The 15150-nt window shown below is 39.4% G+C and overlaps 1 protein-coding gene across 1 annotated transcript in view; it reads left to right on the top strand.

The window, feature by feature from the left end:
• The first annotated feature begins 8515 nt into the window (after positions 1–8515).
• The window catches only part of LOC143863478 (nucleobase-ascorbate transporter 12-like), a 34243-nt gene continuing 27608 nt past the window's right edge, over positions 8516–15150 (top strand). Inside the window, exons 1-3 of the mRNA XM_077374149.1 lie at positions 8516–9212; positions 9316–9413; positions 9552–9722. Coding sequence (XP_077230264.1) covers positions 8723–9212; positions 9316–9413; positions 9552–9722 — 759 coding nt within the window. The 5' untranslated portion in view covers positions 8516–8722. The remainder of the gene's footprint in view (positions 9213–9315; positions 9414–9551; positions 9723–15150) is intronic.

Consider the following 15150-nt stretch of genomic DNA (forward strand, 5'->3'; position numbering starts at 1 on the left):
TAGCTATTTTACTTTTTTGGGTGTAATGATTACTTTTTTTTGTTTTTTTTATTTGCTAGAAACATTTGCCATGTGCGCATCGTTGCACGACGATGGCCACATGCCGAAAAGTTGCCATAGGAGAAGTTTGGTAGCAAATTCTTGTAAAATAAAAAACCGAAGGAAATGTTATCCACAATACTGTTTTCTTATAAGCGCACTCTCACTTTATTAAAAGTATGGTATGGCCCATACCATAGGATGATCCAAACCGTCCATTAGATGGGCCATAGCCTAAATAGGTTATGCTCCAAAAATCATTTTCATAGGATGATCCTAACCTTCCAATCTGAATGTTAGAGGGTTGATCCTAACCCTCTATAGATCGGAGGGTTAGAATCAACCAAATGGAAATAATTTTGGGGCATAACCTATTTAGGCTATGGCCCATCTAATGGACGGTTTGGATAATCCTATGGTGCGGGCCATACCATACTTTTTATAAAGTGAGGAGTTCCCTCGGAAAAAACAGTAGTGCTGATAACATTCTGAAGAAAAATTAAAAAATACGTAAAAATGCGGGTGCCCGCGGGTTGACCCGACCCGTGTTTTTGCGGGTTGGGTCACCCGCGGGTTAGTTTTTCACGGGTCACTAAAACTTAGACCTGTGCCCGCAAATTTGCGAGTGGGTCGGGTCGACCCGCGGGCACAGGTCGCTTTTGCCAGGTCTAGTTGGGGCCACATTGTTTGGGTGATCCAAAGCATTCATTTGATGGGCCCTCACATAGATAGGGTGTGCCCAAAAAATCAGCTCGATAGGATCATCCTAACCCTATGAACTATGGAGGCAAAAATGGACGTGTATAAACCTGCACAAATATGTCCATTTTTTGCCCCCACAGTTCATAGGGTTAGGATGATCTTATCGAGCTCTTATCGAGCTGATTTTTTGGGCACACCCTATCTATGTGAGGGTGCATCAAATGAATGCTTTGGATCATCCAAACAATGTGGCCCCAACTGTTATTTTAAGGTAGGGAGTAGATAAGTTATCTACTCTAGGGAGTACCTTCTATATATATATATATGAGAGAACGGTTCCTACACACATGTGTAGATAAGTTATCTACACACTACCTTAAAATACAGTGGGGGCCACATTATTTGGGTGATCCAAACCATTCATTTTTAAGGCCCTCACATAGATAGGGTGTCCACAAAAAATCAGATCCATAGGATCATCCTAACCATTCAAACTGTGGAGGCAAAAAATGGACTAATTTGTGAAGGTTTAAAGACATCCATTTTACCTCCACAAATTGTAGGGTTGGGATGATCCTATGGATCTGATTTTTTGTAGACACCTATCTAAGTGAGGGCCTTTAAAATGGATGGCTTGGATCACCCAAACAATGTGGGCCCCCACTGTATTTTAAGCTAGTGTGTAGAGAGTTGTGTAGAGAACTCTCTACACATATGTGTAGGAACCGTTTTCTCTCTCTCTCTATATATATATATGATTTACACGAACCTATATTAATCTCATCCTTTAATTTCAAATTTAAATAGACCAACAATAACACAAAAAGATGATGTATGATTTACACCACTTTTCTGAAGTTTAATCATACAAAAAGATAAAAATCCACCAGCAAAAAAATGACATTTCCCAATCTTAAAACCTAAATAAGCAGAGAAACAAAACAGAAGAAATTGCATTGTCCCTCGATTTACAGAGAAATACCACAGAATAGGCAGAGAAATACCACAATAACCAGCTTAAACCCTCGATTTAGGGTTTAAGAAACGCATGAACTTCGCTCGTTTCCTTGAGTACGAGGGGAAGAAGACGAGCTCGAGATTTAAGGTTTCTTCTTTCCGTGAGTTTCTTCTCCTCACCTCAACATATTTAGGGTTTTTTCTTCGCGGAATTGAAACCCGAAGGAGAGGAGGCAAAATCGAAGGAGATGAGGAGCTGCAAGAGAGAAGAGCATACCTATGTGGTGGTTTGTTTCGGCAAAACCACTTGTGCACATCGAAGCGAAGGAGAGGAGGCAAAATCATTTTCCGCTCGCCCATGTGGGTTTCCCAAGAAGGAGACGAGATAGGGATAAGATATTGCGCCTGGAAAGATCGACTTTGTTTTTCTCGATAGTTGTGTTATAACGGGGGACCCACATCTCATAGCCAATGGGAGCTCATATAAAAACAAGCCCAGCTAACTAAAAAAAAGCACAATCGCAGGTCCCACTCTCTCTCTCTCTCTCTCTCTATATATATATATATATATATATAGAGAGAGAGAGAGAGAGAGAGAAAACGGTTCCTACAAAAAAATAAAAATCAGATCCATAGGATCATCCCAACCCTACGATTTGTGGAGGTAAAATGGATGTCTTTAAACCTTCACAAATTAGTTCATTTTTTGCCTCAAAAGTTCGAATGGTTAGGATGATCCTATGGATCTGATTTTTTGTGGACACCCTATCTATGAGAGGGCCTTAAAAATGAATGGTTTGGATCACCCAAATAATGTGGCCCCCACTGTATTTAAGCTAGTGTGTAGATAACTTATCAACGAACCGTTTTCTCATATATATATATACTAGTAAAAAACCCCGTGCGATGCACGGGCCGACAAAGAACTGTACAGACTACATCATAGGTTGATCCAAACCGTCCATGTGATGGAACACAACATCAATAGGTTGTGCCCGTAAAATCATTTCCATAGGCTGATCCTAGCCCTCCAATCTATAGAGGTTTCCATAATTAAAAAAGCATAAAGGAGGGGGGTAGGATTGAAATTATGTGGCTTTAATGGGTGCCTTTGTTAAAAAGCATAAAGGAGGGGGTAGGGTTGAAAATATGTGGGTTGAATGAGTGCCTTTGTTAAAAAAAAGTCAAAAAAGTGATGTGTAATTCTCATAGAATTTTGAGAGAAATTCAAACAATTCTCTCATTTTCTCTTCTGCTATATATATATATATGAGGAAAGTGTTTCTAGTCCGGCCGACTAGAGATCATTCTCTAGTCCGCCACCCAAAAACACATGGGTCCCACATATTTGGGTGATCTAAAGCATTCATTTGATAGGCCTCATCATAGATAGGATGTCCACAAAAATTCAGCTTCATAGGATCTTCTTAACCCTTAGATTTGTGGAGTTAAAAAATGGACAGATTTGTGGCGATTTATAGCCGTCCATTTTAAGCTCCACAAATCATAGGGTTGGGATGATCCTATGAAGCTAATTTCTTGTGGACACCATCTCTATGTCAGGGCCCATCAAATGAATGCTTTGCATCACCCAAATATGTGGGACCCATGTGTTTTTGGGTGGCGGACTAGAGAATGATCTCTAGTCGGCCGGACTAGAAACACTTTCCTCAATATATATATATATATATATATATATATATATATATATATATATATATATATATATATATATATATGCCCCCTTTCTTCCCTTGGCCACCCCCATGTAGTGTAAAAACAATAGACATAAACTCATAATACACTAGAGGGCTGGCCTGGGGAAGAAAAGTAGGTGAATGTATCACTTCCCTTAGTAAAAACAAGGTTAATTCAAGATTTTAAGAACTTACTACAGTCGATCGCAGTGTAAAATATCCTCATGGGTCAAACATGTATCAAAAGGATACCCAATCTAAACCCAATTTGCAGCCTTTTCTAATACGAAACTAATTTTTTATTTGTCTTGGGCAGTATACCTAATAGTTTATTACCAATGCGTTAAGCACAATTACTAATTGCAGTGGATGGAAACAAAATAACAGAGGCATTAGAAATATTTTCATCATTAATACATCAAAATATCTCACAAGTACAAAAGAGAGGATATGGAAATTTGTTGTGAATTTTCTGACTAAGTTGGGCTTTAATATTCCCCTTAAATCAAGATTAGCGAAAATCTCATCAAAAGAAGATGTTTAATGCTATGGATAAGCCCAACTCTTCTTTTTGTGACTTTTTTGTAATCATTTTCATGAAGGCAAGACAAGTTAGTCTTAGGGCCCATGTTGTCTTTGGCTGATTTGGAAAGGTGGATGCCCTTGACATCTTATCCACTTGAATAGGATGGCAGCCCAAACTTCCATGCCCATCAACAAGATAAAAAATCAAGGATCAAAGAAAAAAAAAAACCTTTATATCATGAGGAATGCTAAATTTAAGGGCACCCTTGTAAGAAATCAGCCCCAAGGGCACCCCCGTTAAGTAATGAACTCTGGTGACATGGATCCAACCGGGGGGAGCCCTTGCAGCTGATTTTTTGCGAGGGTGCCCTTTAGCCTAGCATTCCTCTTACATTATTTGCCTCAAAACCCTTCTAAATAGCAAAAGTGCAGTGACAGAAATATTTAAAACCTGTACAACACACTACTTTTATGCCTGGCTAAATTATCAAAGTGCAGTGACAGAATTAAATAGAAAAAGTGCACTGTAATTTCTTTTATTTTTCTTGTTTTGTACTCTGGTAGGGGTCTCAGGTCTGCCTAACCCCAGCTTTTCAATAAAAGAAAAGAATTATATTTCCACCCCCTTTTGTTTGTCTTTTCCTTTAAAACGACGTGACACCTTAAACTCACCTTATATAAAAATTTGTTGAAGCTGTTACAAACTTACAATTATCCTTCCTAGATGCTAGTGTCACCCGCCCGTATAAAGAGACATTGGCATGAGTGATGAGGTCTCTTCTCACATAAGAGTCCCACCGCGTGTGTAAGAAACACATTTATTTCTTTATTTTCACACTGTGAGTGAAGTTAGTATTGCTCTTGTTTAGTCCAAGCAGTACTTTTAGGCCATGTTTGACAACCATGATTTTTTTTTTTCCGTGGAATATTAGCTTACTAAGCTTACTAAGTGTTGAGAGAAGGGCAGGGAGAGTGGGAGAAGGGGGAGACTTCTCACCCTTTCGTCACTTGTGCCCTCTCAATTGTCTTCATTTTCCACCCTTCTTGCCTTTCTCCCTCCACATGATAAACCAAATTAGATTTTTTGTTTTATAATTTTTTTATGCATTTCGCATCATCTCCTCACGCAAAGGGCAATGATAAATCGACTCCCAAATATCTTAAATCGACTCCCTATGTGTCTTTCTCTCTCCTCTGGGCTAGAGAGAGAAAGAGGAGAGAGAAAGACGCATGGGGAGTAGATTTAAGATATATGGGAGTCGATTTATTACTCCCCCACGCAAATCCTCTCAATTCTCCCCTTCTCTATTTCTCCATATCTTTCTCCCAATACTTGGTAAGCTAAGATTCCATGAAAAAAAATCATGTGTGCCGAACGTGGCCTTATCAACAATATTCTTTACAAATAGGGATTAGGTCTAGCTCAATGCTCAAGGCTTGGTGAAGGCTTTGCTCTTCAACCTAGAGGTAGGAGATTCAATCCCAGCTTACCTGCCAAAAAAATTCTTTGCAAATACAGATTACAAATATACACTATATGAGTCAATGGATTTTAGACTTTATGATATGATAAATTGGGGGTTGTCAAGGCATTTATGCAAAAACTAGTTTGCAGCCTCTCTTTTTCAAGAGAGAAGTGCCATCTTATATGAATTAAATGAATAAGAAAATTTTAGATACGAGGTCGCTCTCCTCTCCTGAGGAAGAGGGGCGGCCTCAAATGGCTTCCTGCAAATTTGCCTAGGACATTCCCTCAAAAAAATAGTGCCAGATTACTAATTACCAAGGAAGCAGGATTCTTCCCTGGGAGCCTTCTATTCCCACTTTGATTCCCGTTATGGCAACCTTGAGTAGGATTTTTTCCTGGGAACCTTCGATTCCCGCTCTGGCAACCTTGCTAATTACCCTAGCTTGAATGTCCTCTCTCTTGTTCTAACGATGTCTTTTAGAATCTCTTGTTCTAACGATGTCTTTTAGAATTTGATGCTTGCACGCCTAGCCCACTAGAACATTTGAACTTGTACTGCATGATAGGCTCCACGATGCCACAAAAATCTCATCAATCAGGAGATTTTGGTGTCTACTCATAAGCTTATGGCAGTTGAATGAGAATTGTTGGCTGTCCATTTTAACCGTCCATCTGATGGTTATAGACCGAAAAATTAGGTTTATCTGGTCATGAACTCCATTATGAAATGGAAGGGTTTTTGTGGGGCTTATCCATGGCACATCATCAGCATCTTGTTTGGTTTCGATGCTCATTTAAAAGTAGAACTTTACTCTCTCCTGTCTGTTCACTGTCTGCTGAGGTGACATGGCTAGAGCTTCACAAAAACTTTCTTAAATGATGGGTTTTAAGGTAAAGGTTGTGTTTTAATTATTTTTTATTTTTTTTGTACTTGGATTTTTAATATTTGACACCCATTTATACCTCTCTTTTCCGAGAAATTATATGATGTAAGGGCTTACAACAATAAGGCTTTTGTACGGTGGAAGTACCATCCTTAATATATGATCCAACAGCAGCTCATTTTTTTGGGATCAAATATCAAGAGCGGTACCCCTACCGTACTATTGTAAGCACTTACACCATATAAAATCTCCTCTTTTCCATAGTTTTACTCAATTTTACGGTGCTTCACTTTGGCAACATCTTTACAGCTAAACACACCCGACTGAAGTTCACTTCCAATTACTCCACTTCTACTTCACTTTCACTGTGACAACACTATAGTTTTCTCTCCTACGCTGTAAAACAAAACAATCATATTTTTGCTGTTGAATCTAAACCGTTGTTTATATATAGTTTTTACGCCAGCAAAAAATTACACATTATTGGATGTTAGAATTGGATTTTTGGCCTGTAAGAGATCCAAAACAAGGCCTATCAAGTGGATTGTTCGGATCTTGGATTGGCCAGCCAAGATAAGACGATCATGACCATTTGTTGGATGAGCACAAGTGCTGAATACTTTGTAGCAAAACCCTAAATAGGCGCCTTTAGATCAACCGACTAGCTCTCATCTCTACGTGTAGGATCCATCATGAATTGGCCACCCAAGATCATATGATCCTGATCATTCATAGAATGAACATGGAGAGATGAATAGTCCTTAATTAGCAAAACCCTAGATCAATGGATAAGAATCATAGGACCCAATCATCTTCCATGTTTCTCTATTAGATCAGATAATTCACACCTGAACCCACCAAGTTATCATGCTAATCATTTGTGTGGGACCCCATAAGCTAAATGAACAATGGAGATGGGACATATTAGGTGTAAAAAAAAGTAGCACCCAATCAGAGGTTGACACGTAGCATGTACACACAAAAGACTGAAAAGGGTAAAAGGGTAACTTCATAACTCTTCAGGAAGCAAACCGAAATTTCAGGAGACGAGTAAATCATGAGAGATTCCCGAGAGACAACTTTCCTAAATGACTGAGGACTCTACTCTATAAAAGGGTACCAAAATTCATGATACACAGATTCATTTAGTCATTTTTACTTTGCTGAGTTGTCAGAGTATTTGTTGCCCACTCTGACTCAGGCATTGGAGTGTCCCTTTGGAGTCCAAACTCCTACGGTTTTCCAACACTTTTTTGTGTTCCTAGGCTGCAGGGCCCTTCTTCTTGGAGAGCTTAGTCCAGATTTTAGCAGCAATAGGACCCATTTTTGAATTCTGAAATGTAGATTTTTTCTGGATTTTTGCAGACATAATTAAATCCCAAATCACAGCCGAGTTTTCAAAATCCAACAAATTAGCCCTTACCATCCATTCTCGTCTCCTCTCAAGTAGCATTTCCCTTAATTAATCTTTGCCTTCCTTTCCCCTCTCCTTATCCTCCATGGCCACAATGGCCACAACTGGTAGTTGCTGATTGTAACGTTAAACGGGGGATTTTTATTCTTCAGGGAGGAAAATATCATTCCCCCTACTTAATTATCAATATGTTTAGAGGATTGCTAAACTGAAGGGCACCGCTAGATCATCTCCCTACAGTGCATTTATTATTCCTTTACTTTTATATTTTTGTGCCAATCCACTTCGGTGAGATGGTCCGATAGGGGGGGGCTGCCTTTGTAGCTGGTCTTTGCAAGATCACACTTCAACTTAGCATTCCACATAAATTCAAACTACAGATATTAGCACTACCATGTTTTGATAATGACACACATTATCTTTTCCATAAACCCAGCCGTCATTTCTTCTTTAATTAGCTTGTGAAAGCCTTTTTAGAAATGTTAATCACCTTTAGACAAATCTTTAAACTAAAAGACAAGATGGGTTAGTGAAAATAACAGAATATGGTTGTGCTACTGCTGACTTCATTTCCCTTCCCAAAAAACGCTGAAAGGCTTCACAGCACCAATTCAGAACTAAAAGACAAGACTAAATTGTGCCGTTATCAATACAACGTTGCGCAAATATCAGCACCCAGGTAAATTAAGTGTGAGAAAATTAATCAGGTTACTAAGATACAGTGTATCTTGTCCGAGACAAACAAGTGATACTTTGTCCACCCTGCTGACATCATCAGAATAACACGCGAAGAAACGAGTTTTAGACTTGGATCTACACTTCTTAGTTGTCTCTTTTTTGGCGTTTCTCACTCTAGACAACCCAACACACCACACCTCACCACCTCGCTCTCAACCCTTCTATTAACACTCCTACTCTCTCTCCTTCCCCCCCCCGCCTCAAACCCTAGAAATTCGCAGAAACCCTCTTCAAAAACCTATCTGCAGATCGGATCTGAATCATTTCTCGTGTAATGCAGCTTTAATTTGGAGGATAGATGGCAAGTTCGGACCTTTCGAAACCCCGGCGGCCCGGCCCATGGCCGCCAGTACCGGCTGAGCCCACGGCAATGCCGTCTTCATGGGCTAAGAGGACTGGTTACAAACCTAAGGTTTCAGGTGAGACGAATGCGAGCGATTCTGGTCAGATAATTGCAACACCAACGCCACCAAAACCTAATCCGGTCGAGCAACTAGATCTGGAATCAGGCCGAACTGGTGCGGGTCAGGCTGTTGCAGTGAATGGTGAACGAGGGGAGAGCGAGAGATTGCCGGCGGTGGCGGAGAAAGATCTGAAGAAGAGGAGGGAGACGAATGGGGGTGTGAATAGTGGTGGACCGAACGGGCAGGTTCGGTCTGATCCTAGACCGCAGCCAAAACCTATTCGGGAAGATGAGGTGGATGTGTTGCCTCAGGTGCATGATGAAGAAGAGTTTCCTATTCGGCACTCTCATATGAAGTATGAGCTCAGAGATACTCCTGGGCTAGGTATGTTTTTTCTTTTTCAAAGTTTAGTGTCTTTTTTTTTTTTTTTTTATAGATTTTGATATTTAATATGTAATTTAACCGTGTTTTTTTTTTTTTTTTTCAGTACCCATTGGATTTTATGGATTCCAACACTATATTTCAATGTTGGGTTCTTTGGTTCTCATTCCGCTTGTCATAGTCCCAGCAATGGGTGGCTCTTCGGTGAGCAATTTTCTACAAATTTTTCCTATTTTTCTAGTTGTGAAGAAGCTTAGGGTTAACCATTCAAAAAAAAAGAAAAAAAAAGAAGCTTAGGGTTCGTTTGACAGTAGATCTTTAAGCTAATTGACTAATTTACAGGAAGATACATCGATGGTGGTGTCTACAGTGCTTTTCGTGTCAGGATTGACAACACTCTTGCACACGTTGTTTGGGTCAAGATTACCATTAATACAGGGCCCATCATTTGTTTATCTAGCTCCAGTGCTGGCCATTATCAATTCCCCTGAGTTCATTGCATCAGATGAGAATGTATATTTCTCCTCACTTTGCGTGCTTTCTTCTAATGATGCTCTAATGATGCTTTCTTATTTCTGTTAAGTTCTTTTATGGCGTGTATTGTTCAAAACCAGATACTCCTCTTTGTATGTCATGCTACTATTTGAATTGCATTCATTGCATGGGAATTTTGTTGGTTAATCTACCATGAATAACTTGCCATGATATACCATTTTGTGATTTTGTCCTGATAATGTAACTGTAAGTAGTACTTTTGTCAATGACAAATACATTATTTGATTCGGAGCTTTCAGCGAATGGCATGAGTTTAGCCATTGATAATTTTATGATGTCAACTTCTGGAAATCCATAGGTTGAAAATCTTGAAGCTGGCAACTGTATTGGATTTGATTTTTTCTATTCCAAGGGAAAAGTCGATTTGTTGGCAGTTGGATTGGTATTAGCTATGTGATGACTATTGGATTGAGGCTACAAATGCATGATCCAATAATGCTAGTGGTACTTCACAGGCTGTGCCGAGCGTTGACTTTGCACGTTTCATTATTCATACCTTAGAAGGTTCCACAAAAAGAGCCCTAGCTTTGGTGCAAGAATTCTCTATAAGGAATCTCGAGCCAAACTTAAATTTGAAGGTTTCTAATCGTACGGCGTTAGAAGCCTGATGGCTAAGACAGTGGTGGCTGTGATTCTTTTTCTTTTTCTTTCAAAATGACATATCACGCCACATGCCATGTAAATCAGCCAAGTGTAAAACTAAGTTTGGTTATCAGAACACAACTTAATCAGTCAACGTTGACCTTGTCTATGCATGCTAGGCTTTGACTTTTAGGAAAAAGGAATTTGGGACGGGCTGAAGCTCCAAGATACTGAATAGTGTGTAACTGATCTTTTATTGCGACTTACAATGTGAATGAAATGCAGATAATTCCCGTACACTTAAATTTGGAATGAGTGTTCTAATGATAGATACAAATTACAGTCTGATGTTGAAAACATAGTCTATTGCTTATGGAAATTAAATTAATTTGTCTCAAATTGCGTAAAAGGTGCGTGCGTGCGTGTGCGTGTGCGTGTGCACGCGCGTGTGTAAGTGAAGTGACACTGATTTCAGCCAAGACAGTGTTTTTCAGTATAAACAAGAACCTTGTATTCAGTGTGCTAGAGGATAGAGGAGCGGTTTGGGTGCTCTGGAGGGGCTTTACCAAAATTCGTTATTTCAATCACTTTGGGAAGTAGTCTTGTGTTATATTTTGCCACATGCTTGATATTGACATTTGCTTTAGCACTCAAACGATGAACTGACACGTTTGCTGTATGATAAGATGAAGATAAGTCACTATGATCTTCTACATATAAAGAGTTAAAGGAGAAGAAGTAATGAAAGAAGTGAAGAGGAGGAAGAGAAGAGGAAATTCATGTGGGTTAGTCCCCCAACTCAATTATCTAATACATTTATTCTATCCCTCTTAACAATATTTACAAAAACGCTGTTAGGGCTATCAAGTGATGCGTGCAAGTGCTATCAAACAAATATAAAACAATTAACTCTTAAGTGATATGAAGGAATTCGTCTGTGGGCTGATGGGCCCTATCTATCTTTAGTTCTTTCAATACTCCTCCTTAAGTTGGTGGATAGATGTCATCCATGCCAAGATTGGATCAAATACTTTCAAATTGGTTGCGTGGCAAAGCTATCGTAAATATGTTTGCCAACTGATCTTCAGATCTCATACATGTAGATATCAAGTTACGGACAATTTTTTACCAACGAAATGACAATCTACTTCAATGTGTTTGACCATTTCATAAAACACAGTATTGTTGGGAATGCAAGTAGTAGCTTGGTTGTCACAGTACAACTTCATAGTCCGAGAAACCTTGAATCCTAATTCTTCTGTTATCTTTAACTGTATCAGTTCACATGCTGTGTGGGCCCTTGGCACAATATTCTGCTTCTGCACTTGATCGGGCAACTACAACTCTATTCTTCTTCCTGTTGCGTCATGTGACTAAATTTCTCCAACAAATGTATAATAGCTAGTTGTTGAACACATGTTCAAAGGTGATTCTTCCCAATATGCATCTAAGAAGCTTTCCGCTCTTTAGTGACCATTTATCTTGAATATAAGCCCTTTTCTTAGAGCCCCCCTTAAGGTACCTTACATTACACTGTACAACCTCCCAATGATTTACAAAAGGAATTTACATGAACTGGCTTACAACACATGGGGGTGTTTGGTTACTGTAGAAAACCGAGAAATACCTTCTCAAATAGGATCAAACACGATGTGTAGCATATGTCAAGAAAAAGATACGAGAAACACAATCACACAAAGCAAGAACACATGATTTATGTGGTTTGGCTGTGTGCCTAATGTCTATGGGAGAAGAGTTTCACTATTTTGGTTTAGGGTTACAAATCTCTCATTTGCCAAGAAAACTCAAAAGAAAACCTCACTTCTCCTAACCCTAATATGTGGCTTATATATCAATGCCACTACATCGAGAAAATTAGCAAAATACCCTTTATCACTGTTAAAGTATAAAAGATTAAATAACGCCATATCCAACAGCTTAAGCTTTTGGAGTAATTGGTTGTTTGACATGGTATCGGGCTTTTGGAGTAATTGGTTGTTTGACATGGTATCGGGGCAAAGGTCCTGGGTTCAAAACTCCTTGATATTAAAAATCCACATGTAATGGCCAAACCAAAAGAGAGGCCATACGTGCCATGTGCAGGCCAACCCTAAAAAAGGGGGCCACACTTGAGGGGAGTGTTAAAGTATAAAAAGATTAAATAACGCCATCTCCACCAGCTTAAGCTTTTGGAGTAATTGGTTGTTTGACAATTGCAAAACCAAAAATTTAATTTTCCTTTTGGGGGCGCTGCCCCATTATAACCCCGATAGGGGCGTGTTGCCCCATGCACCCCCATCAAGCTTACTCGTCTGTGTTGCGCACATTAGTCCATTGGGGTGTTGTATTATTGCCACAATACAAGACAATACATGCACCACAATTACGGTATAATTTTTTAAGGATAGGAACTAGCTTATGATTTTAGCCTGGAAAACAAGAGCAAGTGAAACTCTAGTTGAGAGGAGGGATTTCACTTACCACGAGTAAGACTTGTCTGTGTTAAGTTTCGTATACTAGAACTTTTCTTTCCCTTTCTCCGTGATAGTGTCACTAGTAGGAGGATTGAAAAGTGAAGCGTCTCCTGATCAAAAGAATAGAAAATGGAAGTTGAGAAGTAGGTTTTTGTTGAATCTGTGGACCCCTAAATCCTATCTCGCCCTCTCACCATTAGACTCCTTCGTCATGGCCGCACTCAGTAGAATCTTGAGATTGTTGGCGTGTTGCACCAAACTTTTATTCGGAGGTAGATCTTGAGGTCATCAGTGGTCTTGTGCATCTCATCGATGTTTTCTAGGCAGTCATGGAGAATTGTCTTCTCCCAGTCAGCCTTACTCTGAGCAAATAATCAGATTCTCTATCTTGAAGTCGGCCTCGATGATGGTTGGTTGTCTTCAGGTTTAGTGATGCCCTGATGATGTCTTTCATGCTGGCAAGCCTGTTGGTAATGCCGGGGATGGTGGCGATTAACGAGTAGCAAAGGTCTAGTAATCAAGTATTGATGCATGAGGATAATATGATGGAATGAGAGGAAAAGTTCACTGGGTTGCCGGAGTTCTTGCGGGAGGTGGTGGCCTCGCAGACAGTGACGATGACAGAGGCAATTAGAAGAAAGGGTGAGAGGAGTACTAGGAAGACTTTCTTGTTCTTCACAGTGAAGACAGAAATTTGCTTACCAGAATATGAGATTCTAGCAAGGATTTCCAGTGTGGGTCATTTTGGCTGAGAAATTCGTGCAGAGATTGTGAGGAGAAGATAGAGTTCGTTGAGCTCGTTGTTAGGAGTCAGAGATGATGCCTGCTTTACTATATTTTCAATGAAACAACTAACTGCAACGAATTCTCTCTTTCTCTTAAAGACGAGTGATTAAATGTGCAACTCACATATGATCCTTTTCACCTATTGGATTTTCATTTTGGTCAAGTGGAGTTACTTCTATTAGATCAAAAGCTATTAAAGAGTGATTCATCGACTACAAAGTCTACAATACTTGCAAATAGTTTGGATAGTACAATACTAAGCAAATAATAAACAACAATAATTGTACAATAATAATAATATCCAGAAATATAAGGTAAAACTATGTTAGGACAAGATATCCATGTCAATAGGCAGTCCGAGACATGGTCTTGTTCAAGGTTTATCTATGCTACTATCAAACTGGCCCTTACAATGAAGGAAATATCTCGACGTGTGAGAATGAGGTAGATAAGTTTTCCAACCAGACGGAAATTTCTACTAGAATCTTCAAACAACTCTCCCTTGTCCTTGATCAACTTTGTAGTGGGATCCATTGAGGTATCAATAGGCTTTGCTCCCAACATTCCTATTTTTGACAAGAGGTCTCTAGCATATATCCTTTGTATGGACTAATGCCAGATTTTGACCTTGCAACTTCAGCCACAAGGAAATCACGTACTTTAACCAAATCTTTTGTCTCTGCATGTTCTACGAACTATTTTTCTACATCATCTATCGTTCTATGATCATTTCTAATAATTACAATAACGTCCACATTTACTGCTAGAATCACAATATGACCGTCTTGTCTCCATATGATTATAGAGTGATCCACACGGCTACACGAACCATGCCCAAGGAGACTCTTTTAAAACATATATCGCCTTTTCTTGCCTACAATCCTTTACAGACTCCCCGAGCAATATACCCTGGAGGTTGCTCCATATAAACTTCTTCATGAAGGTCACCATGAAGAAAGACATTCCTAAAGTTAAGCTACTAAAATGGCCGATCTATATTGGTTGCAATTGAAATAACGACTAAGAGGAAATTTAGTTTAGCAACCGGCCCAAACGTTACGGAGTAGTCAATATCAAAGGTTTGTGTGTAGCCTTTGGCAACTAATCTGGTATTCAACTTTTCAACTGTTTCATTTAGCAAATACTGAATAGTGTAAACCCAATGACATCTTACCTTTAAAAAAAAAAACAAAAACCCAACAACATCCTTCTGGACGGTTCCCTGCAAATAATTGAGAGGATTTCCAACTGACCCATTTCATTGTCCATGGCCTTCATCCATCATCAGATATCGCCTCTTGGAAAGGATGGGGTAGAACAATAGAAGAAAGGGATGCGGCAAAACTTTTGTTGGTAGTATCCAACGAGATACAAGAAATAAAGTTCGTAATGGGATTTTGAGTGTAGACCATTTACCTTTTCAAGCAAGAATAGGAAGATCGGTTGAGGGAGGTTGAGTTGATACCTTTACTTCGTGTCCTGTATATACCGGTTTCCAAGGAAGAATACCGAGTTCAAAGCGCTGTGTTGAGTGACAGTTATGT

The sequence above is a fragment of the Tasmannia lanceolata genome, unplaced genomic scaffold (genome assembly GCF_043159265.1).
Source record: "Tasmannia lanceolata isolate RefF3 unplaced genomic scaffold, GAP_Taslan_0.1 ptg000044l, whole genome shotgun sequence".
Lineage (NCBI taxonomy): Eukaryota > Viridiplantae > Streptophyta > Magnoliopsida > Canellales > Winteraceae > Tasmannia > Tasmannia lanceolata.